The sequence below is a fragment of the Gymnodraco acuticeps genome, unplaced genomic scaffold (genome assembly GCF_902827175.1).
Source record: "Gymnodraco acuticeps unplaced genomic scaffold, fGymAcu1.1, whole genome shotgun sequence".
NCBI lineage: Eukaryota > Metazoa > Chordata > Actinopteri > Perciformes > Bathydraconidae > Gymnodraco > Gymnodraco acuticeps.
This window is the reverse complement of record NW_022991216.1, coordinates 337,476-362,321: the sequence shown is the minus strand read 5'-3', so window position 1 is coordinate 362,321 and position 24,846 is coordinate 337,476. Positions and strand designations below refer to the sequence as shown.

The following is a 24,846-nucleotide window of genomic DNA, read 5'->3' as shown; positions in this document are numbered from 1 at the left end:
GGCGTATCCACCAGAGCAAAGGAAGTGGTCCCCTCCATCGACGAGGGGAAATTTATACTGGAACTTATTGACATGCAGTCATCCGTAACCATGGCACAAGAGCAGCGCACTAACGGGCCAGCGAAGTTTTGGAGTGATGTCAAAAAACAGCAGTTCCCTAACGTTCAGAAAGTAGCGATCTGTGTGCTCAGTATGTTTGGATCAACATACACATGTGAGTCAAGCTTTTCACACATGAACTCAATCAACAGTAGCACTCGCTGCTCCCTGACTGACAGCACTCTTCAATGTCTTAGGATTGCATTGACATCCTATGAGCCAAAAATCACTGCTCTTGTTCAAAACAAAAAATGTCACTTCTCCCATTGAGAAAGTCAGCGAGTAGACGTGTAGTATTCATTCATATGTTAGTTACCCTTATCCCTTGTTATGGGTTTGTGCACTGAAGGGTTTGACAGTTATTTTTGTATTCATTTAAATGCACTTTGTAATGTGTCTGGTCAAATGTGACCAACACGTATGATTTTTTGTTTATACTTGAAAAGTGAAAACATAGTATTGCTAGAGTACTACCTCTTTGTGTTACATTGGAGCTCTTTAACTGTTTGTTAATGCACTGTTTGATGTGCATGTGTCATATGTATCCAATTGTATTTTGTATGTATGAAGACATTTATTAAGACTGCTATTATTGTATTCGGTTAAATGCACTTTGTGATGTGCCTGGTTCAAAAAAATAACCTGAATATTTTACTTCTAAAGCGAACAAATGTAATGCTACAACTGTGCACTTTTTGTTTTGTATGCACTTTGAGAATCCTCAGATTCTGTTAAATTAATGCTAATTTGTTGTGTTTTTATGCACTTTTTGACGTGCATTTGTTAGATGAAGGATGAATAAAAATGGCATGTTTTTCATCGCAGTAATATGTGTTGGTTTAAAATTTGTCATTACCCGCTTTTTACAGGCCGCTGAATGTCTGGCCCAGCTGAATTTAGTAGTTATAAAATCTGGCCCAACTGAATTTGTAATTGAATAGCCCTGCTGTACACCCTCACTTACTGTACACCCTCACTTACACTTACTGTGTACACCCTCACTTACTGTACACCCTCACTTACTGTACACCCTCACTTACACTTACTGTACACCCTCACTTACTGTACACCCTCACTTACTGTACACCCTCGCTGATCAATGTACACAATCAATACAGGCAGGATTTTGATCAAACATTCTAATTAGGGCAGCTGTGGCTCAGGAGCTAGATGGCCGTCCTCCAATAAGAAGGCCCCCCGCCTTCTCATTGGAGGACGGCCATCTAGCTCCTGATACATTACATTTTTTACATTTGGCTGAAGCTTTTATCCAAAGCGACTTACAATAAGTGCAAAAACCATAAAGATTGAAACTCCAAACAGCAAGGAAAGTGCAGATATATTCACTTCCAGCAAGGCAGACCATTGTAAGTGCTGGTGAATCAGTTACAAGGCCTACAGTACATTTTTAGTATTTTTGATCCACAGCTCCTGCAGTCAAAATGTGACCTTGGGTAAGATACCTATCCCCAAATCGGTTTGTGAACGTGTGATCATGTTAGATTCATGAGCAGGTGGCACAAAAAACCTGAAACGTTTATTTTAATTAAATGTATTATGTCAACACATTTCACATAACTGTATTAGGTTAGTTGAAACATATAATATTAAAACGTAATACATTTAATTAAAGTCAACGTTTCTGTTTTATCAGAGCAGGCTGCCTTTGTATGAATGTGTGTGAAAGCTGAATTGAATGTAAAAGCGCTTTGAGGGGTCTCAAAGACTGAAACCGTGCTTTGTAAATACAGTCCATTTACAGTTCATTTGCAAACAAAGAAAAGCAGGATTTACCTTCATTTTCAGACTTTTCCGAGATGTCATTCAGCTTCCACAGACACTTATTCTGCTCTGCATTCCTAAAATAAGAAACAAGAAATGAAATATTAGCTGCTTCTGTTCAGCGCCTCACACTTTGTGTTCTCCCACTGATGGAACAGCGTTTACCAGATGGAGTTGGGCAGGGAGTGCATGTTGGTGACCCCTCCGTCCACAGGCACTAGGATCTGGACGTTGGACAGGGGTCCGGGGTGGGCCATGGACTCGGGGTTGTAGCGGTAGTCCACCCGCAGGTCGGATGTGCTCAGCGTACACTTCCAGTACACAGCCAGGTTGAGAGGAGTGGAATGGATCCCGTCTGACTGCACCTGAACGCAGCAGTAGAGTGGACATTTAGAACATTAGATAAGAATAAAGCTTTTTTGAGCAAATTTGAGCAATTAGAGTAATGAAATTAGACTATGTTTAAAATCAAAAACTGAATCAAAAAGTATTATTTTCGCAAGCTGGATTTAACATTTTGAAGATGATTGTGTGCTGCTGAAATCTGGTCTACCACAATTTCAATAGCAATATTGTATGTGTTGTATATATTTTGTTTTTGTGTCCGTTATGAAAACTTGTATACTTTCTTTTTCAAAATGTTCTATGTATGTATCACCTACTTTCATTTTGTATTTAGTTGTTTTCTTTCATGCTGGGGTGGGGGTGTAATGAATCTGCTTCAGTCTAGTTGAAATGTGCACTGTTGCATCTACTGTATGTATTTGACTGCTCAATGACATTCTGTATGATATTTCTTTATAATGAAAACTTTCAAAAAATGAAAGTGTTAAAAAACTATTATTTTAATATTGCAGATCTGACAAACAGATTTAGTTGTTTTATGTTTTTGAAGTACAGAATACAAGCTAAAAAAAAGTATACACTATGTGATCTCAAGGCTTAGGTAGGAAAAAAAAGAAATCTGGTTACACCGTTGACAATCATTTATATCAACATGGGTTTTTGAGTATTTTTATCAAGATTTATTCAACGTTTTTATGTATAGTGCTGACAAGTTGGATTTTATAGGTAGATCTTTCACAATAACTTTTTTATGCACAGGGACATGCAATATAAACTAATGTCATCATGTAAATACGCTGGTTTGAAGCTGTAAAACAAGGCTTTTAGGGTTTGTTTAAAAGATGATGTCATCCAGTGTGGGCATTCGCGTGTGAGGCTCCACCAGTGTAGGACCACAGTAGGCTTATAGTATATAGCTGAGGTCTGAACCAGACTATAACATGATGTTAGAGCAGTACATTCAATTACAAAGTTAGGGACCACACATTAATTACATTCCTAACTGGCCCAGGAAGATTGTGAGGCAGGAGCAGAGACAAAGGTTCAAACTAATATTATGAGAACATGTAATGTTAATGGCTGGAGGATCTTTTAGACCAGTGATTCTCAAATGGGGGTGCGCGGACCCCTAGGGGTACGTTGGGGTACTGCAGGGGGTACGTGAGATTTAAAAAATACCATGCATGATTACAAAAATAATCTTAGTACAATAAGTTAAATAGAAAACACAATTTTATATAAAATATTCCTAGAACCTCATATAAAACATATCAAATTGGTGTATTGTATTTTATAGTTTTGCATAATATATCATTTTGTTCATTGGTTTGTTAAACAGATATTACTTCAGTAATTTTTTTTTCTTTTTTCAGGCATAAAATGAAAAATATCCTTAGTTTGTTGTAAAGGAGTTAATAAATCACACACTGAGGGAACATCACTATATTGGAATTATTTGTATAGGCTTTTTCGATCAAACATTTTCGGGGTCGGTCAGGGGGGGTCACTTGGCTGAGAAAATGTTTCAAAGAGGGTACATGACTGAACAAAGTTTGAGAAGCCCTGCTTTAGACCTCTGACACACAGCAGTAGTCAAATACTCTGATACCATTGTTATTACCTTTTATTATTTAAAATAAAAAAGACACTGCACTGGCTGTACCTCACCAGGATCATTTCTTTAGCTTTTTTCTTGTGAAACACTTCAGGAAACATATTTTTAATTCTTAAATATAGTTATTTTATCTGGTTTATGTTATGGTCTGGCCTTTGGCGGACTCACCTGATATTTTAGGATGTCCACGTTGTAATAGGAAGCTGTAGGATTCTGATCTGAGGCTTTTCTGAGGTAGGACGTCAGCGCTTGCATGTTGAACCAGAAGTCCTTGGAATTTGAGTCACTTTGGGAAGGATCACTAGATAAAAAGACAAACAATCAGAAAGATATGTGCACACACTCACACTCTCTGAATAATCAGAGGCTCAATTATTCATCGCTCTTTTTGGCTTTGTGTGCTAAGCTCCAATAGCTTGGAAAAAATGACCCGGTTGTATCTCACCAGCTACTAAATCATGAATTCCATTTCATTCCCACCATGCACTGCACTAGAACACATGTACTTTATCTAAACTTTTTAAGAACCGTTGTGAACTTGTCACATTCAATTAGTTTAAAAAAGTTGTAGTTTTAAAATAGAAACAAAATAAATGGTGGAATTTTGAATGTGAGGTAAAATACACGTCTGACAGACAAAAGAGGTGAGAGGTAGATTCATATATGTTGGATTAAGCAGCTGTTATATGAAGTTTGCCATTTCAGCGTGTGAAGTATTCCAGAAGAGACGTGGGCTGATGAGAGGCCGGCTGCTAAAGCCTGCTGGAAAATACTTCCCTGACAGCCTAATGATAGGTTTATGTCAGATTACTAATTGAATTTCCTCTTACTGACGCAGACTACACTTCCTCTGCTCTCGCGTCCAAATCCCTTTCACTTAACCACCACTCAGACAGGTTTTCATTTCGTTCTTCAGACTTCTTTAAACATGTTTTACGCACTCCTGTGGACAGCTCACCTGTACAGCAGCTGTTGGTTGGGGAGGATCTGCTCCAGCCTGCTGGTGTTCTTCAGTTTGAAGGTGAGCACGGCGGGGGAGGGGTTGGAGGTGAACACCTTGATGATGCCCATGGGGAACGACAAGGTCATGTCTCCTGTGATCTTCACAATGCACCTGTGGAACGCAGACACGTTAATGTGAATTATGAATGTCAGAAAAGGGTTTTCTCAGAGCCCCTCTTTTGAATCAATGACCCCATCAGACCTCTTTTTTCATCAGATTTCCATTTGGTTTTAACCAGAATAACATCAGGAGCTTGTAAAGGTGCTTTTATTGTCTGTGGAACGGCCTTCTCAAATGCTTTTCTGCATCTATAAAAACTGTATGTTGATTTAAAGCCAAGCTCAGGCCTTTGAGGAGCATATATGGATGTGTATGGACTGTGTGTATAACTGTATATGGTATTTATTTTTGATTCTTTTTTTCCTTTTCAAATGTCCCCGGAATAAGGAGTACATATATAAATAGTATCTATTTTTGTTATATTTTTTCTATACCGCTGTGTTGCATATGCTAGATGTTTGTCTTTCTTTTGAATACATAGCACATTGGGTTTCTTTGTAATTACATGAGGCTCTATAAATAAAGCTGCCTTCTCTACATTTTGTCTGTACCCATATATACTATTTTATTTCAAAAGCAATGAGAGATTAGTATAAAATGAACACATTTAAGAAGCTGGGATGAGAGCCTGTTTGGATTTTATTCTTAGAAAATCCATTATGAACACGAGAGTTAATCACTACTCTTACTGAGAACAAAGCTCACAGTAATAGGACATATTTGTTGTGGTTATGTATTGTACTTTAGCCTATAATCTGCTTTGTATACAAAGATATACAGTAAACAAGGCCCTTTAGAGTAAACACATTGGCTTTAGATGCAACACATCTCCATTTCCACCTTTCTTTACGCACATCTGCGTGCTTCTACAGTAATATAAATCCAGCTTCTCCTTTCAGTTGAGATGTGAGTCTGCGGTGGTAACTGTCCACAGCGTGTCTGAACCTCGCACCGTGTCTCTGCTGCATTGCTTATGAAACGTTCCATTTACTAAGCCCTGCAAAAATAAGCCTTTTGCACAGCAGCAATTTAACAGCAGTTAACGGCTGTATGTTTTCTCTGCCCCGGACTATAATCTGCCCCATGTAGGTTATCCACTCTGAAAGAATGGTGTCACACTCACGCAAAAAAAATCCACACATGCAGAGCGAGAGGGAGGTGCACACACAAAACCAAAGGCTCTGAGTGCAGTGCACATCATGCAGAATGACACCGTTTAACTCATAACGTCATTTGTGGTGAAGTTTCAGTTCAAATATGGACACAAATGCGTGCAGGTCCATGTTTGGGCCTTTGAGCAGCAGGAGGTCATGTGAGACTCACTTAGTGGGATCAGCGCCTTTGAAGTAAGCATTAACCGATTCTGTGAAGGCCACGGCAATGGGCAAAGCATCTTGGGACGCCAGAGTCACAGGGCTGGGGCCGCGAGACGTTCCTGAGAAAGAGAATGGCGCAGAGTGAGAGGCCTGATCGGACGTTCACACCAGAGCTCACATCAGAAGGCTTGACCATGCAAAGATGCATTATATAATATAGAAGTATTACTGCAATTCAGTCATTCATACATTTCAAATCAGTACATTCTGTTAATGTTCATAATGAAGAAAACTTAGGTACATTTTTGAGTAGATCATGCTCCAGATGCTATACTTCAAATTAATGATATTAGTTATACATACAGTGGATTGCTTCAGACAGCATATTCCAAGTTAAGTCAACTAAATATTTACCAGTCAAATCATTCATTACGTCGTTATTTTAACAACAACATTTGTATAATGTTAGGAGTTGATGCAGTTGACGGTAGGACAAATGTGAGGAATGATCTGAATATGTGAGAGCACACAAGACAAAGAAATGCATCACTTTCCATCCAGTCGAACAGACTGGGGTTAGTTTGAGTTAAAGAAGAGGAGGGTCCTCTTGCATGATCTCAACCATACCTGCTGGTGTTTCACAGCGCTTCTCAAAGGTAGGCAGCTTGGCTATGAACGAATCATCCTCTTTACGCCAAATTAAAGCGATACAAAAAGAAAGAATGAGATAAAAGAAAAACCCAGAGAGCACAAACATGATAATCCTAAGCAGTGTGATGTGTGAGAGGGACAGGTGACATGCACAGAGTGCAGGGCATGACCTCATGGAAAGGAGTGTCTCGAAAGGGAGTTTGGAAAGGCGGACTCACTTTGGCTTAGAGGAAAGAAAGGAGAGAGGAAGAGCAGCTCTTGCTCTGGGGATGAGAGGGGGGGAGCAGAGGGGGGCTCAGCTCCTGTGAGGAGAGGAGTCAAGGGAGGAAGGAGGAAAAGCTGATCGTATGCAGGGACAAAAGGTGGGTGGAAACTTGGTGAAGAGTTGAAAAGCAGAAGGATTCTCTGTGTCTAGAGGGGGCTTACCAACAGTGGGGGTGTTGCCGGCACTGAGTGAGGCATTCGAGGACAAAGAGGAGGAGCTCTCCGCCCGGGCAAGGGGCGCAGCGGGAGGGGGGCTGGCATTGGAGGTCTTGGTTGGGCTGAACGGCCGTACCTGAGTGAAGGGAGTCATAAATAGGATGTTATTACAATGTCAGAATGTTATTTTTATAGCAATCAGTGTTGTGTTCCTGTGGTGACTCACAATCTCATTGATTCCTGTGAGTTTCCCTGTGGGGAGTTTGGGCCTGGAAGAGGGTCGGGGTGGGGGCACCAGGGCTCCAGCTGTGAGGGGGGTGGTTGGTCGATTTGGTAAAGGCACTACACACAGAAACACATGGAGGTTTTACTGGTTGGCGGCAGAAAACAGCATCGAAATAGGGTAAACACACTGAAATGAGTTCAAGTAGATGCAAAAACATCATGCAGGAAGTATAAAAAACATAATTGCAAAACATGAAAATCATTACCTCACAAGAAAAACACATTCCCAAATTAATTTCACAAAAAGAAACTCAAATACAAACATGTTGCAAAGCAGGCTGGGAGTTAGACAAGCATTTTCCTTCAAACACAATGAAAACACTGCAAAAAATACAAACTTCTACTTCACAATAAAACATAAAGAAACAAAAATAGAAATCAAACTCCAAACTTCAGGCATTGCCACATCACAACCTTAGCATCAGTTATAATGTTACCATTCAATATGTTGCCTGTTTGAGCTGCTGCCATCGCCCTCTCTGTAATCCCAGAGAAGACGTCAGTAAAGCGGGGGTCTTCTCTGCTGCCGGACGTTTTGCAGTATGCGTCGGCAGAGTCGTCAGAGAGGCAGCGGGTGGACCGGGGGGGGCCGGTGTGGGGCCTCTGGAGCTCCTTCACACTGAACCCCTGACGGCGCGCTGGAGCTAAGTTATCACTGAAGGCGATCCACTGGCTCTGGGACCAGCTGACGGAGGAGAAGGCGTCGCCGCTCTTTGGGGGGCTGGCAGCTGAGGGGCTTCTGATGGGGTCGACGGGCTCCGTGGGCAGGGTGATGGGGGCGCTCTGGGCCCTCGCTGGCACGGGCTTGAAGGCTTGGAAAGGGTTTTCTGGGGAGTCCCAGGGAGAGGAAGTGGACGAGGAGAAAGAGGACACTTCTTTGGATTGCTGGCTCTCTGTCAGAGGGGGGGAGCGCTCCCGTTGTGTCACCGCCTCAGCTGGGGGGTGCGCGTGAGTGATGGAGCGATAAACATGATAAAGCAAAGTGTAGACAGGCAACAATCAGACATGTAGTTACATGTTTAACAATACTTTTCACATTAGTTAACAATACGAGATGATGCTTGAGTGCCCATTGGTTTGCTTCTGTGTTGATGCAGTTCAAAGTTTTTGACAAATACAAATATAGTTCTGCAGGTCTTTTTTTTGTATGCAATTGGAGATGATTTGGCTCGGGTTGTCTCAATGTTGCTTGTAACAACATATTGTATTACTGATTGCCAAACCTTACACAACTCACAGATTTGAGTAGTATAGTGAGTTATTTAAAGCATTTGGAGAACTTTCCTATGCTTCTGTCCAGTATTTCCCCTTTTTTATTGCTACTTTTTAACATCCCAGGGTGAACAAAATATGAAGCACCTCTGTGGTACTGAACTAAAGTAGTCTTTATGTCTTTTCTAGGTGTTTAAAACATATTGTTTATCCACTTTAATCGTCTCACACGCAGTAGGGGTTACTTTCACAGAGACAAACCGATATACACATTATTTAATCTTTAGTAAGTGGCTGTTACCTCACTGTCTACAATACTACATTTTGTTTTAACTGGAAAAGGGAATCATAGATCTTGTATTTTAGCACACTGCAAGTTTAAAGCACAGGTAAAACTCTGAGTATCCTTCGTTTTGAGGAAATATGACGCATATTTGAATTGAAAATGTAACCTCTTATCAGGAATAAATTAGCAAAGCGATGACCCTGATGTTTTACACACATAAGGACACACATCCTGATTATTAGAGTATATGTCATACCTGTCCACATGCATTTCAACACATAAGTACCATGCAGCAGAACGGCAGTCCATACGTTTGACGGTCTGATAAACGGGGCACACACTCTTTACCTGATGCCTCTGGCAGAAAGACCTCTGAATCATTCATCAGAAAAGATGGCGATGGAGGGATTGAAAGGAAGATAGAGGCAAGGTCTAACAAGAAAAGTTCAAATGAATAAAACAAACAAACAAGGAACACCTTTTTTTTTTAAACTCAGACAACATTTTTGGAAGAAAACAAAAAGCAAAGGAATAAAACAATATGTAAAACAAATGAAAATGTACAGAACAAAGCAATAAATACAATATATGAAACCAAATCCTGTACATGCGGCTTGAGTCAGTGAGCACAGACTTATGTAGAGTGTCCTGTGTGCTAATACTGCTGCACTGTACACAGAGAGATTTAACAGGCTGTGAGCAGGGCCTTAATTCCCATCACAGTATCTTAATCAGGGCACTCTGCGATGCTCTTTTGACTTTTAAGCCGAGACCTTTGACAGTAACGAGACAATGTTTGACAACATACGTGCCAGGGGGCTTTATAGCCGACCCCCTGACCTCCACTAGGTGCCAATTAACTGTGGATTACGCTTAGCCTAGGCAATGGGTCAGCGCTAATGTTCACTCTGTTTAAACACTGGTGTCATGCATGGAAAGCCATGAGAATCACTCTATCAACACTTCAAAGTCAAACAAACACTTAGAGCGCAGTATGACTGTAGAGACTTAAGGAAGATGTATAGGAAACAGGAGGAGCACAAGATTTGAAAAGGATTGTAAAAGTGAAAACTGTGATAGCAGCGATTTTAATTCTCTAAGGCTGAATATGCTGTTGACCTCAGGGGTGAGTTCCTCTAACTGGGACTGCCCTGAGAGGAAAGTCATCGACTGAGGTCTTAACAAGAACAAGAGGAAAGGGGAGACTACAAAAACAGCAAAAAGGACAGGATCACTGGCTCAAACGTGGGAGTACAAACCAGGATGCTTGTAGCATACTTAAAGTTATCATTTTAGAGACTTTTTTGAAGCTGTCAGTTTGCAGAGTAGAACACATCATTTCTGACATTTCAAAACATAAACATCAAATTAAGCAATTCATCTTATTTGTACCATATGAGGGGAAATATCCCCCAAGCTCACATTAACAGAAAGAAAACCACTCAATGACTTTTTCTTTTTCTCTGGTTTATGGATTTTACTTATTAAAAACAAAACATAAAGAAGGTTGCTACTCAAAGTTATCAATCTTGAGATTTTTATAAAATCAAACCCACTTTGATATGCTCTGATTTGTATCTGATATTCAATGTACTTACCTTCTGTAATTACAGTATATTATAATACATCATCAGGAAATGAAGAACGCATGTAATCCAGCGAGATCTTATTTTATTGACATCAGCCTCACTGTTTAGGGTTTACTGTCCTGCATCGTGTCAGAACATTAGAATGTTGGAACAAGAAGAAGAAGCTACAAGGACATTTTGGAAGAAGGGCTGCACACATTCAACTTCTCATCAACCTATCACCGTGCTCAAACGTGTTACACTGGGTACAGTATGAAGTCAGGTCGCTGTTGCTAATGTGATTGATTCTTCATTCAAACAATGCGAGTCAGTTTAGCTACACTTTGGGGTGTGGCCAAACGAACCAGGACGGCAATGTCAAGAAGGTCAAATTAAAAAGGAATTGCAGTAACCTCTTATTGGTGCTACATGTTTTGAGGGATCCTGTAGCATAAATAAGATAGAGGTAAACTCTGATGTGCACAGCAGTGCAGAAAGAATGAGGGATTACCTGTTGATGAAGACACAGAGGAAGAGGAGCCTGCTGCAAGGGTCGGGCCGAACGGGTCCAGAGACAGAAGGTCGTTGTTGGTGAGTCTGCAGGGAGAGGGTCAAGTTCAAATGAGAAACATTTACAGCAGAAAGAGGCACAATTTCCTTCCATACGAAACAAGATAGTGTTAACATGTTAAAAACACATTCATACTTACTCGTATGGTGTTGGCACTCTGGGTTTTGCCAGCTCATCACCTGCAGGAAGAGAAAAACAAACGGGACATTCAGACCCACAGACTTGCAGAGCACAGCACATTACTAAGATCAAAATAAAACCCCAACACAAGAGGGTTTCAAAGGTGACAGTTGCCAAAGCCATGTTTAAAGTTATTCACACCTTAAACCAGAAATATAAACTGAGGTTCTGACAGCTGTGAAAAGTCATAGAAGTATATTTGCAGTAAGATTTCTGTTGGTTACAATATTTTTCTTATTTCTGCCTTACACAGTGAACATCTTACCCAAATACCGCAGAGGGTTCAAATGTGCTTTTGATTCGATGGTAACACTTTACAACAGGGATGTAGCACCTCAAATAAAACCAGGCATTACTTTGTTATTTTGCGCCACTTTTCTAAAGTGTGACAGAGCATTGCAAAGATCCATACGAGCAACCTGAAGCAGCCCCAAAGCACCAGAGGAGGCAATGAGAGGACCCAAATATAAAACCATTTCAATATTACAAATATAAGTTTGCAGTGAGAGTGTGTCAGCTGAGAGGAGGGTTGTGGCAGGGGGGGGGGGGGGGGGGGGGGCAGGGTGTGGGCTTACTACTGTAGAGAAAACATACTCACCCGGACCCTGAGCCTTAGAGCTTAATGCAGACACTCCTGTGTTCCCTAAGCATGTGCAGAGTATACATCTATCAATGCAATGTACTGTCTAGGTTGAGCATTATCAGTGTTTCAGCTGTGATTTCTTTACCATTCAGTTACATACAAACGTGCTTTTTGCTAGCAAAAAACAACTTTTTGTTGTTAATATGCAAGCTTTCTGAATCTTACATTAAGACCCAATGGAACATGATACATACTATATAGTGTAGGTTCATATATTTGAAGGATCTCTCAAGTAAATAAAACAGAGCAAACAAACTCAGCCTAAGGTAGATACTCCTGTCTATCAATATGCCAAAAACATGCGATATACTGTGTAAGTTGATCTATATCAGTGTTTCACCTGCAGAATGTCATTCTGTTTACCGTTTAGTTACATACAAACATGGTTACTGTTAGCAACTTCAAATAAAACAACTATTGACTAGAATTAAACACCTTTTCAGTTACTCTTCAAGCTTTGAAACCAACATTAAGAACCCATGGAACATTATTCATGGTGTGTGACATGTGTACTGTGTATATATATATTATACACACACACAGATATACTGTATATTTAAAGGATTTCTCAAGCATTTGTGGAATTAATCAAACACAGCAAACAAACACACTTTCTCCAAGCCGTGTCAGTTTGCAGAGTGGAAAACATCATTTCTGACATTTCAAAACATAAACATCCAATTAAGCAATTAATCTTATTCGTACCATGGTGGAGGGAAATATCCCTCAAGCTCACATGAACAGAAAAGAACACTTATTTACTTTTTTCTCGGGGATATGTTGGTTTTGGCTAAGTTTCTGGGTTTTCCTTTTTAAAAAACAACCTCTTTAAAAACGTCTTGTGCCAGAAAAATGTAGTTGAGTCGCTGTACAGTCGACCCCCTTCAGTCATCCAGCACACACAGATACAGAGAGGTCAGACAGAGAAAATACTCACTGGACTGGTTCCTCCGCATCGGTCCCTGAAAACACAAACAGACATTAATTAAGAAAAGACGCTGCGACACGCCATGACTTTCCAACTTTGACTTGCTCGGTTAGTTGGAAAGAAATCATAAAAAAAGATCAATCTAAGAGAAATGGTCAAGCTGCATAGAAGAGACCTCAAACAGGCCTATATGTTCTTTACAAAGTGATATCAAGTACTATGATACTCGCCTTTTTTACAACCTGTGCAACTTTTTGGAAGCTCAAATTTCTAAATTCCTTTTAACATGTCAAACTATTTGAAACCTTAAGCCTTAATATATAAAGATGTCAAATATATATATAAACAGTGTAAATAGTGGGAAAAAAGCTTTAAAAGGGTTGGAAACTGTATTATTAATTATTCCCAGGGGCAAAGGAAATTTTCCACTTCAGAGTTAAAGACAGTAAATCTCAGGGCTGCTCTCGCCTCACACATACCAGACGTTAAACCTAGGGTGCAATATTCAGCAGCGCAAAACTTTGCATTTAAGCCCATCTGACGATCAGTGAGGGAAAACAGAGAGCGTGCCCCCAACACTTCACCAATTTACGTGACACAGCGGACATAAATCTGCCGTGTCATGCTGCGCAACACAAGATACGCGAGATTGGCTGTTGAGGGTCACCAACCCAATGGACAGTTTGAGCATCAATTTCAATAAAGACTTTATTTGCACAATGAGAAAGGTGGTGTGAGTGTGGTGGGGGGTCTGTCAAGGGAGGAGGGGAGAACAAGAAACAAAATGGGTTTAAGGAACATAGCAAAAGCATTTAACCACCGTAGAGCTGTGAGGCCAGGGTTTAGTCCCACAGGCGCAAAGCGGCAAATGGGTTCAATTACGGCTATTGCTGGCCACACACACACGACTTCCACTGCTATTTCAATAAAGGGAACACCGCAGAGGGAGAACCAAACAGGAGGAGGAATGAAAAAGACAGCAAAATGAGCAGAGGAAAAAAAGAAAAGAAAATCTCTCAATAATTCACACCAGATGATGCAACGTTCGTCATCGCCTTGGATGTGTTTTAACTTGATTCCAGAACTTTGGGTAAATATAAGAAAAAGGAAAAGGGTACTAAACAAACATTTGAAAAGACAGAGAGTCGGAAACATTTAATTTAAAAAAGGTATTTTAAATGAAAATCAGAGTCAACACACAAAAACAGTGGTTTGTGTTTTTTTGTACTTTAAGGATGAGAATGTTTGTGGGTTTGCATCTCGACAAAAACCAAACTGGAACGGACAAAATCAAAAGGTTTAAATGTTGTTATATTAAAAAGAAAAACATCCTTTGTATTTTATCTTTATCATTAGTTCCTTTGCTAGAAAACAGACGAAAAGAGAAGATTTGAAAAAAGAAGTCCCAAAACTAACTCCATAAAGTATTCATAAATAACCTCAACAGAGTCCTGTCTAGCACAAGTGGGCTCCAATACAAACCAAACGAGTGAAAGCAAACAAAGAAAAGAGGGAAAAAGAGTGAGGTAAATCACAAACAGGGAGGAGGAACAGTGGTCGGAGCAGAAAGGAAGGGGGAGGCTGGAGGGGGGGGGGGGGGGGGGGGGAGATGCCGTGACATTTGTTTAATGTGCAGCCGGGAGAGCTGAAACCCACTAGACCCCGTTCTCCACACCGAGCGGGCCCTTTCAGCCGCTCCACAACAACAACATCAACAGCAGCAGCAGCAGCTCAGTGAATGTTTGCACAAGCAGTAGTGGCTTTAAACTTTAATGGCAGCGGCTATTTTCATAGAGCGGGAGATAGAGTGATGGTGAGAGACAGAGCTGAATGAAGGACTCCATGAGTGAGGTCACGGATCAGACTGTGTGTGTGTGTGTGTAGCCTGCCCTCTACCACAAATCATTCCTACAAGGACAGCAAGTGAGTCTGCACTGAAGGCCAACAAAATCAGATACTTAACTCACAAATTATTATTTCTGAGTTCTTGATGTATTTACTTTAAAAGAGAGAAAAATACCCCAAAAGTAGTTCGACAACTACATTCTAAGTATAAGAAACCATGAAATGTGTCCAAACGGGAACATCAGTGAAAAAGTAGACAATCTGGAGTGTGAAATTAATTTAATTAAATACAAATGCCTTTTTAATCAAAATTAGATAAGCTCCAAGAAAAGTGACTAACGGCATCTGTAAGTGGGATAATAGGGTTGAACGGCATCCACTCTAACAGAGGTTTCATATTGTCCTGTTGCCCTCTAGTGTTGCAGCAGCAGAGCAACAGGCTTGTGTTTAGGGAGTGTTAGTACTTCTAGTGTCTTTTATGGTGTTCTTGGTGTTTGAAGCCGTACCGAGGTCGATGGAGACAAGCTGATGTTTCCGATGGAGGCTTTAAGCTCGTCGATGGTGGCTCTGTTCTGGTGCGTGCCGTTGTTTGGCAGAACGGGCTTAATTTCTACGTGGAACTTCCTGGGTTCATCTTCGTCCTCCGAGTCGCTGGACGAATAGAAGGAATTCTCTTTGGCATGTGAGCAAAACAGTTAAGGCGAAAACAGACACATTATAAAAAGAGAGAACAATAGAAAGATCATCTTCTTATAGAATTGGCCTGGCTTCAGGAGGCAGGTTGTGAACAGAGAAACACACGGTGACAGAGCCTCGATGATGATGATGATGAGCTGGATGGAGCCTCAGAGTGTAAACAGTTTCAATACAAGCATAAAGGATATCGTTCTCATTTCCTTCCGGTCTGATGCAGAAGCCCTCTGCATCAACTTGGGGAACGTTCTGCAACACAAAAACAGAAAGTCCTTTTAAAATATCACATTGTTGTATATTTCTAACACACATTTGAAATAAATGTATCATATTTGTATCCTCTGTAAATACAGTACACTTTTAAAGCTGTAAAGTAATACCCACAATGTATTTAGCAACACTTAAAATGTGCACATCTTATTGTGCATACAATTTCAAATGACACTTTAATTTAAACAGCCAGTAGGCCAAACATTCTTAAAATGAGTCAATACACAATACCATTCCAAATATCCCTCTTTTACACTGAATCTTAAGATAGGTCAAAACTTTAAACATCGTTTTATTTATTTTGTTCTCTAATTATTTAGAGAACAATAACAGTTTATTATCATATCATAGAGATGGAAAGTGTATCTTTAATGTATGGCATTCTGTTTTTAAGACATGTGATATACAAAGTAATAAAGGACAGTGAAAATAAGGAACATCTAAGTTTTCACTATTTAACTTTAAGTTATTGTGGTTTACAAAAAGTGCGTTTTATTGTTACTTGTTAGAGCTTTTTATTGTGAAGCACTTTGTCACATTGTTTAGAAATGTGCTCTCCAAATATATTTGATTTGAATGATACAAAAGTCTGGATAAGACTACATTTCGCTCCTGTGTCCTTTATCGGCTTGCTTACAGCGTTCTGGATGTCTATGGCCCCATAGTACCCAGGGGGAGCTCCATTGGCAGTGTTCTACAAGCACAAACACAGAGAGATGAATGAATGAGCCAATCTACAAAACTAACAGGAGGGAGGGAACACACACAGAGAGAAAGACAATTGAATGCACAAGGATCCCTTCCACCTCCTCCTGTTTGAAATCAAAACTGAAAAATCAATTAAATTGGTGTTTTGTTGAAATTATACTCACAGCAGCTTCCACTTCTGTAGACTCCCTGAAAGATAGAATGATGATATCATGATGAGACTGATTTATTTAAAACAAGTTGCATTAATTGTGTTGGTGGACTAAAGTTATGTTCGGTTACGTCGAGTCTGTATCCTTATCTTTCCTTCGACCTGGGATGCCGAATGGTTTTCTCTTTCTTGGTTTGGCACCTTAATACGAAAAAACCAAAGCACTTTATCAACCATAAATAAAAAATACATTTAATCTGCTCTCGACTTTATTAACATTACATTCTTTACTTTAGTGCATTGTTAAAATTTTGTTGTACAACGTATTTGTAATAAGACGTACCTTCCATAGCAATAGCTGTATTGCACTCCTCAAACTCAATGGGTCCTAATGAGACAAAAACAATATTTTAGGTTCATTTGGCACGGAAAGGGTCAACGGCCTACTGCTGTGAAAGCTGTGAATGTCATCACGCATAGATCACACCCACCAAACAACACACAACACACACCACACACACAACCACACACACACAACACACACACACACACACACCACACAACACCACACACACCACACACACACACCCACACACACACACACACACCACACCACACACACACACACACACACACACACACACACACACACACACACACACACACAGCACACACACACAACACACACACACACACACACACACACACACACACACAACACACACACACACACACACACACAACACACACACACACACACACACACACACACAAACACACACACACACACAACACACACACACACACACACACACACACACACACACACAACACACACAACACACACACACACACACACACACACACACACACACACACACACACACACACACACACACACACACACACACACACACACACACCACACAGCATTCAGTCTGGCGTGCTACAGAGTGTGTACACAAACAGGCCGGCTGCTCCACAGGGCAGACGGGGTCAACAGCAGAGTCAAATGTGTGTCTGGTGGCCCTCACTGAGATGTGACACTGCCTCCTGGGGACACAAAGCACTATGCAGCCACAAAGTCTTCCTCACATGAAAAAAAGTACATTCTTAAGCATACTCATATTTATTCTATTGGAAATATCAAAAACCGTCTCCAGTGTATTCAGTTTGTATTGGCTGCATTCAACTGTCTGCTTTTAGACCTGATCTCTAATATATGGAATTTCTTGTACTTGTAAAGTTGAATCTAATCTAAAACCCATCATGAACTGATTCTCTATGAACAGGATAGGTGCTCACAGCAAACAGCAGGTATGAAGATAAAAGTGAACCTCCAACACGGGACACGCAAAGTCCCTAACCCTATTACAATAAGACAAACAAGTGGGAGATTACATGCAGTGAAGTGTTTAAAGCCACACGGACACATCTGCTCTCGGCTTAGAAGCAGCCATCCTCTCCCTCTCTCTTTGGCATGCAAGAAATCCCAAGGGGAAAGTAGAGTAGACCATACGGCAACAAACCCTTATTACAATGATCTATTCATTTGATTTATAATAAACAATTAATTGTGTGATGTAATGTACTTATCTGTGCATGTTACTATGGTGTCCCTCTCACCATTTTACTTGTATATATTTTAATTATATTGGCAAGTTGCACTGTTGGAGGTCTCTTGAACACAAGATTTGCATTGTAACTACACGATAGTTATTGTGCGTATGACAATGAAGCCTTTGAATATTTCAATATAAAATGCCAAAAAAAAGTGAAATATGTCCTGGTTTCTCCAACCCTAAGCTTGCACCTTATTTTGATGTTTTCTTGTGAGATAAAAACACTAATGTATCCTTTAAGTTTACTGAAATAAATCAGGAAATCTTTGTATTTAAAAAAAGGCCCGAAAACAACCATTTCTGAATGAAAAAAATCACTTAACTATTAATGATAATCAAAACAGTTGGTAATTGTTGTTCTGTCTAAAGACCTTATTGTTACAGCTCTACCCGAAAGAACACACATCTGAAATAATCATAGCATCCCTGATTAATAGACTGAACTATCAGTGTCAGATGTATTCCAGCCAACAGCCGTAATATCCCTCAGAGCACAAGCAGCCGTGGATTTATCCAAACAAAAACAACATTGCTTTTGGTTATACAGATCTATGATTGAAATGATGAGAAGAGCACAAAACAACAGCGTTTACACTTAATTTAAGGCTCATCAATTATACACAACATGTACCTCCAAGGCCCTGCAGCACTGCCACGCTTCAAGAGTGCCTCCAGAAACATTTAAAGGAAAAGCACTGTAACATACACATGCTCACGCACACACACACACACACACACGCACTCACACGCACTCACTGAAAGCTGAAGAGAAAACAGAGGCAGGGCATGCAATGAGTGTGCATGTCACTCATTGCTAGGTTGGGCTGTTGGTGTTGTGTGATTGTGATATCTATTAGGAAGAGTGACACCTTAACCTTATAACTGCATATTTAGATCGCATTATGGACTCGTGCAACATTCAAATAGCAGGATGCACAATATTTGTTAGATAACAAGTGTTTTGAATGAAGTATCAGCAGGGATTTACCTGCATACAAATCGTAGTCTACAGACTTAACAAATAAGATTTGTTTGCAACTGATCATCTTTAAAAGGCACTATAATAATCTAAATTCTTTTTTTAATGGCAATGAGAAGTTTAATGAAAAAAATTACTTATCTCTCGAATATCGTGAACAATTTCGCATTTGCAATATCATTCGAAATATTGCAAATGAGTATTTTTTTGTGTATCAAATTGTCTGAAATCCTTTATGTCAGTGTAATATCTGCATTAGTCCATCGTATCTGTACGTTTGGCTATACATTTAAACAGCCTTTAGTGTATATTCTTCATACCTTCTTACAGAAAAAGCCTGACCTGGAAGACATGCAGTGTGTTTGCCATCAGACCACATGGACACAGATATAATGTATATACAGCTTAATAGCTTGCAAGCTAAGCAGGAGAGAGAGAGACCCTCTGGCAGTATGTCCGATACACTAACATGCCTTGACCTGAAAACAACAAAGCTAATGATATTTTAACTCAAATGTATACAGTAGTAGCAGTCCAATGCTCTCTCCCCAGAGGATGCCAGTCACGCGCAGAATTGACGCTTTGTTTGGCGTGTGCAGCGCCGAGTGAAGCGCAGGGAAGCGGCGAGTCACGAGAGGCATGCATCACGCCAAGTGAAGTGGATAAAGTACACCAATGACCGATCTACTCTACTGTGCAATATCGGGCCTCTTCACCGCCGGCGAACACACAGCGGCAGCACGAACCGCTGTGTGTGAAAGGGAGAGGGTTTCATGCCAATCAAAACAAGATTGGCATGCTCATTCAAGAACTTTCTCTCATGGGAGGAAACAGGAGAGACGGCCATTTCAAGCTACTGTACATCATATTGTAGTGTATAAAAGTACACTATGTTTATGTGTTGAGTAGATTTGTATATATTAGAGAGTATTCAAATGTATTATGATTTAAAAGTGTTAAGATACTGAATATACTTTCAGTATCTTAAACCATTTTCTCAAATCTATCTATAGGTATCTATCTATCCATCATCCATCATCCATATGCGGCAAGTGTGCTCACAGAAAACAGGTGAGGATATTTGAACTCAAGGTGTGTTTTGTTTCAAGAGAAGGAGCTCATAAACATTATCTCATTTCATGAAATGCACCAGTTGGAGATATTGTCAAACAAAATGAATACAAAAAAAGACTGAGAAAGAATTGTTGAATCACACATTGTGTTCGTTATCTCTGGGATGTGAAACAAATGCTGTGCATGTACGTCAGGTCAGGCCCAGGCAGCGCAGGAACTCTTTGCCTCTAGCACCCTGGGATAGCATCTGATCATATTTATGCACACCAACTGCAGTAAAAGTCCAAACACCAGACACATGAATATTACCTAAATGTGGGCCGACATTAGGAACTGTTTAAACATCTCCTAAACAGACAGACGACTTTGTTTATACAGGGGAAGATGTTTCTTTTCTTCCTCCTCTCTGTGAGGGAAGCATGCAGTCACGCATGAGCAGAGAATGGTTTTTTAAATTGCATATGCTTCACATGGCACTGGGAGTGGGAGAGGGGCGGGGGGTTTGCGTGTCTGGCCCTCCGCCAGTTGACAGCTCAGCTGGATATCGTTGAACACTCCGAACCCCCCTGCCTCGCAGCGTGTCACTTTGGGATTGTTTCCTCAATAGAAAGTTTATTCAACCTCTCTCTCTCTAAAGGCAGTGGACCAGCCATCCGTTCAGCTATTTCATCAGGGGACGGACAGGTTATTTTTCTGACAGGCCCGGGGCTGCTGCGCAATCCCTAATGAACAGCTTGATACAAGAGGAATTTTCTGACCGTTTTTTTAGCCTCAATTAATTCTGCTGTCCAAACAAATGAAGGCCACCACTCCCTGGACGCAGCGTCTGGACACAGGGGTCACCGTGTGTGTACACACAAACACAGCAGAGGTTAAGCCTTTGTGTGTGTGACCTGACGTAATGTAGTACCAATACAGCGACCAGGGGAGTAATTGTATATTTAAGACAGGGCTTCAAAATGTAAACATGCAATGCATACACACACACTCCCCTCCCCCCCCCCCCCCAGATACCCAGCGACTGACTGGATCTGATGAGGGATCTCATATTATTAAAAATGTCAAAAACGGTCTATGGTACATGTATTCTGTCCATAGTGTCTGTTCAATGAAAACAAAGTTGGATCTATTCTAATCTTATTAGATTGGACTGACTAAACAAGTAAACAGTGATCATGTTTCAGAGCTCCTACACTGCTACAACTATCAATGAATGAGCTGGAGTGTGTGTGTGTGTGTGTGTGTGTGTGTGTGTGTGTGTGTGTGTGTGTGTGTGTGTGTGTGTGTGTGTGTGTGTGTGTGTGTGTGTGTGTGTGTGTGTGTGTGTGTGTGTGTGTGTGTGAAAAAGAGGGAGACGAGGGGGTAGAGCAAGAGGAGTCTGAGGAGTATTCCCGTGATTATTGTGGCATGACAAAGTTTACACAAGAGTCATTGTTGGGCTCTGACCTCCTGAAAGGTTGTTCTGCCTGCTTAGTCTGCGCAGAGCAAAGCCCCCAGTGTGTCACATGCTTACTGGAATGCCAAGCCTGCTACCTTTACAGCAGATTACTATGATTGCCTGTGATGGCGCTCTCTTACTTCTAATTGCCCCTCTCTATACATCCCTACCCTCCCCAAGAGGCAGGGACAGGCACGCTCACTTATTTACTCACAACACAAATATTTGTTATTAGAATATAAGATAAAAGATTCTTACCTGGTCTCTCCTTGCCCGTTCCTTTGCTCTCGGCCAGCTTCTGTATTAAACTGTCCACTGAGGTGTTCTCAACGTTCCTCACAAATTCATTCTGGACCTACACAATCCAAAATTAAAAAAAATCATTAATAATTACATTTTGTGTAGGTAAAACAAAGCAACAATGACAAAAGAAAACATGTAATGGTTCAATAAATGTCATCATAGTGGCCTTTACAAGGTATTCCTCTTGTTTGTGGACATATTGTTTTTAATTCATGTGGATTTGCTGCAACTATATCATCTCTGTGCCATTGTCATCACATTGTGTTTTCTGTATTATTTTTACACTGATATGAACCTGAGGTGTCTTAAGTAAAGTTATTTGTAATATGTTCTGACAGTTGCCTTCACTTTGAATAAAAAAAGAAATCAAAAAAAAAAATTCTGCACCATATATGTGTGAATGTTTGATTAATTGAGTGTCTTGTTGAAAGACTTACACATTTAATTGTTTGATTTATTTATTATTTATACTCACCGCAATACATAAGTTATACACATTTTTGTGAGCCTTGTACTGTTGTCCAATTCACACACACACACACACACACACACACACACACACACACACACACACACACACACACACACACACACACACACACACACACACACACACACACACACACACACACACACACACACACACACACACACACACACACACACACACACACACACACACACACACACACACACACACACACACACACACACACACACACACACACACACACACACACACACACACCACACACACACACACACACACACACACACACACACACACACACACACACACACACACACACACACACACACACACACACACACACACACACGGTTAATAACTATATCCTAGTGCTGGCAGCAGTTATTTTAAAACACACCAGCAGAGATGGAACAACACAATACATAATGTATGGTGGTTTGCCAGGCATGCTGTTAGCCTGAAGAATGATAGATTGTTTTAAAGTCAGGCGATAGTTGAATAGAACAGAAAGAAACACTTTTGTAACTGCAATAAATCTATTAAGTCTTGTTCTTGTCAGCTACATACATTACATAATGTGATTATGGACACTTTAAACCTGCACTAAGTGAACTCCTTAGAGCAGGAGTAGACTTACAAATCGGTATGTCACGTTCAGAGATGGGGTCGTTACTAAAAAAAAAAGTAATATATTACATATTACTTTATAAAAAAAAGTAATATATTACACTACTCGTTACTTTACTCGTTACTTTACTCGCAGGGCCGGCCCGCCCCTCCCTACAGGCAGATCATGCAGACTGCGGCGCACCTACAGTGTAAGCGCGCCACAGTTTTGATATGCTCTTTAATAAAATAGGCTACCAGCCTACCACAACAAGCTAACAGTCTGTGAAACGTAAAGAGCATTTCAAGAGAAACATTGTAATAACGGAACAAGTGGGCCATATCAATGTGATGTGACACTGGCAAAATAAACAAATACTTTACAAATAAATAGCCTGTATAAAACTAACTGTGTAAACCTTAGCTGTTAGCTTCACCTTAGCATGTGTTCTTTGCAGGTGTGTGTTGAGGTTTGACGTGGTGTTTCCAGCAGTGGATAACAGCTTCTGGCCTGGACACAGTTTGCACCTCACCGTCACATTCCTGTCTGTTCTTCGGACGAACTCAAAATAATGGGCATACCTCCACCCCTCGAAAGTTATCGCTGACTCAGCCATGTTTATGCAGCACTGCACGTGGAGATGTGGACGCACAAGTCGCGCAGATTACGTACATATAAACCTGCGGCGGAAACCCCTCTTGTCTGTTAGTGTGATTATGACTGATTTTATAAAAGTAACAAAGTACGCGTGTCGGGGGCAATGTTAGTAACTGTAGTGTGATTACTGATTATAAAAGTAGCGCGTTAAACTACTCCGTTACCGACAAAAGTAATATTATTACAGTAACGCGTTACACTCAACTCTGGTCACGTTGATAATGTTTTAGTTTTTCGCCAAAGTTTAATAGCAATCTACTGTAGTTAGATAGGGTCTTGTCGCTTTAGCAAGCCTGGTCTACTTGGCGTAGTGTTTCCTGACACCAGGATACGTAGCCTGCACGCCATCTGTTGAGGCCGCCCCACGGTGCTTGCGTAATTGGCCCCGGAGAGATATGCTGTACTTTACTGAGTTTATTTTGTGTCAGGTTGAATCATTGTAGTTGGCACTATGGTCAGCTGAAGCCCTTTGGGCAGTATCAGAGGAAGGATAGTGTGTGTTTGCTTGTTTGTTTTGGATGTGCATGGGCTTGTGTGTTTACTGAGGGGGAAGTGAAAGTGGCGTATAGGCATGGGGATGGAGAACAGCGTCTAACTGTGCCATCTCACCAAACCATTTAGATGTGCGTGATACTGTAAGCGCAGAGTGGCTCCACCATCAAACAAACACACACACAAAGACACACATATGTGTCTGCCCCCCAGGCCCCTGTGGAGAGGTGGAGTGCATTAGCCTTCTGTGCCCTGGCAGGAGAGGATGTTGGGGGGAGATGTGTGTGTGTGTGTGTGTGTGTGTGTGTGTGTGTGTGTGTGTGTGTGTGTGTGTGGGGGGGGGGGGCAGGAGGGAGGATGCATGGTGAGGAAGTATGCTCGATGCAGCACGCGATCTGTCAGGTGCTGCTGCCATGACGGAGGGCAGTAATGTCAGCAACCTGCGTGCCCCGCTTGCCCCTCTCTCTCACACACACACACACACACACACACACACACACACACCTCGTCCCATGGAGACTTTCGACCACATGCTCAAAACATGCCTCTGCCT

At 40.9% G+C, this 24,846-nt stretch overlaps 1 protein-coding gene across 7 annotated transcripts in view; it reads right to left on the bottom strand.

The window, feature by feature from the left end:
* The window catches only part of fcho2 (FCH and mu domain containing endocytic adaptor 2), a 71,673-nt gene that overhangs the window by 6,256 nt on the left and 40,571 nt on the right, over nucleotides 1-24,846 (bottom strand). Inside the window, exons 5-25 of one of the 7 annotated variants that reach the window (XM_034238778.1) lie at nucleotides 22,003-22,099; nucleotides 16,975-17,019; nucleotides 16,763-16,832; nucleotides 16,645-16,669; nucleotides 16,410-16,466; nucleotides 15,694-15,751; nucleotides 15,316-15,491; nucleotides 12,974-12,998; nucleotides 11,992-12,036; nucleotides 11,353-11,392; nucleotides 11,154-11,239; nucleotides 8,014-8,511; nucleotides 7,518-7,633; nucleotides 7,298-7,427; nucleotides 7,090-7,173; nucleotides 6,848-6,907; nucleotides 6,228-6,339; nucleotides 4,800-4,955; nucleotides 4,010-4,142; nucleotides 2,047-2,246; nucleotides 1,894-1,958 (exon numbers count right to left, since the gene is read on the bottom strand). In XM_034238778.1, the coding sequence (XP_034094669.1) occupies nucleotides 1,894-1,958; nucleotides 2,047-2,246; nucleotides 4,010-4,142; nucleotides 4,800-4,955; nucleotides 6,228-6,339; nucleotides 6,848-6,907; nucleotides 7,090-7,173; nucleotides 7,298-7,427; nucleotides 7,518-7,633; nucleotides 8,014-8,511; nucleotides 11,154-11,239; nucleotides 11,353-11,392; nucleotides 11,992-12,036; nucleotides 12,974-12,998; nucleotides 15,316-15,491; nucleotides 15,694-15,751; nucleotides 16,410-16,466; nucleotides 16,645-16,669; nucleotides 16,763-16,832; nucleotides 16,975-17,019; nucleotides 22,003-22,099 (2,278 nt within the window). The remainder of the gene's footprint in view (nucleotides 1-1,893; nucleotides 1,959-2,046; nucleotides 2,247-4,009; nucleotides 4,143-4,799; nucleotides 4,956-6,227; nucleotides 6,340-6,847; nucleotides 6,908-7,089; nucleotides 7,174-7,297; nucleotides 7,428-7,517; nucleotides 7,634-8,013; nucleotides 8,512-11,153; nucleotides 11,240-11,352; nucleotides 11,393-11,991; nucleotides 12,037-12,973; nucleotides 12,999-15,315; nucleotides 15,492-15,693; nucleotides 15,752-16,409; nucleotides 16,467-16,644; nucleotides 16,670-16,762; nucleotides 16,833-16,974; nucleotides 17,020-22,002; nucleotides 22,100-24,846) is intronic. The other 6 variants (XM_034238781.1, XM_034238783.1, XM_034238779.1 and 3 more) reach the window with 6 other exon arrangements.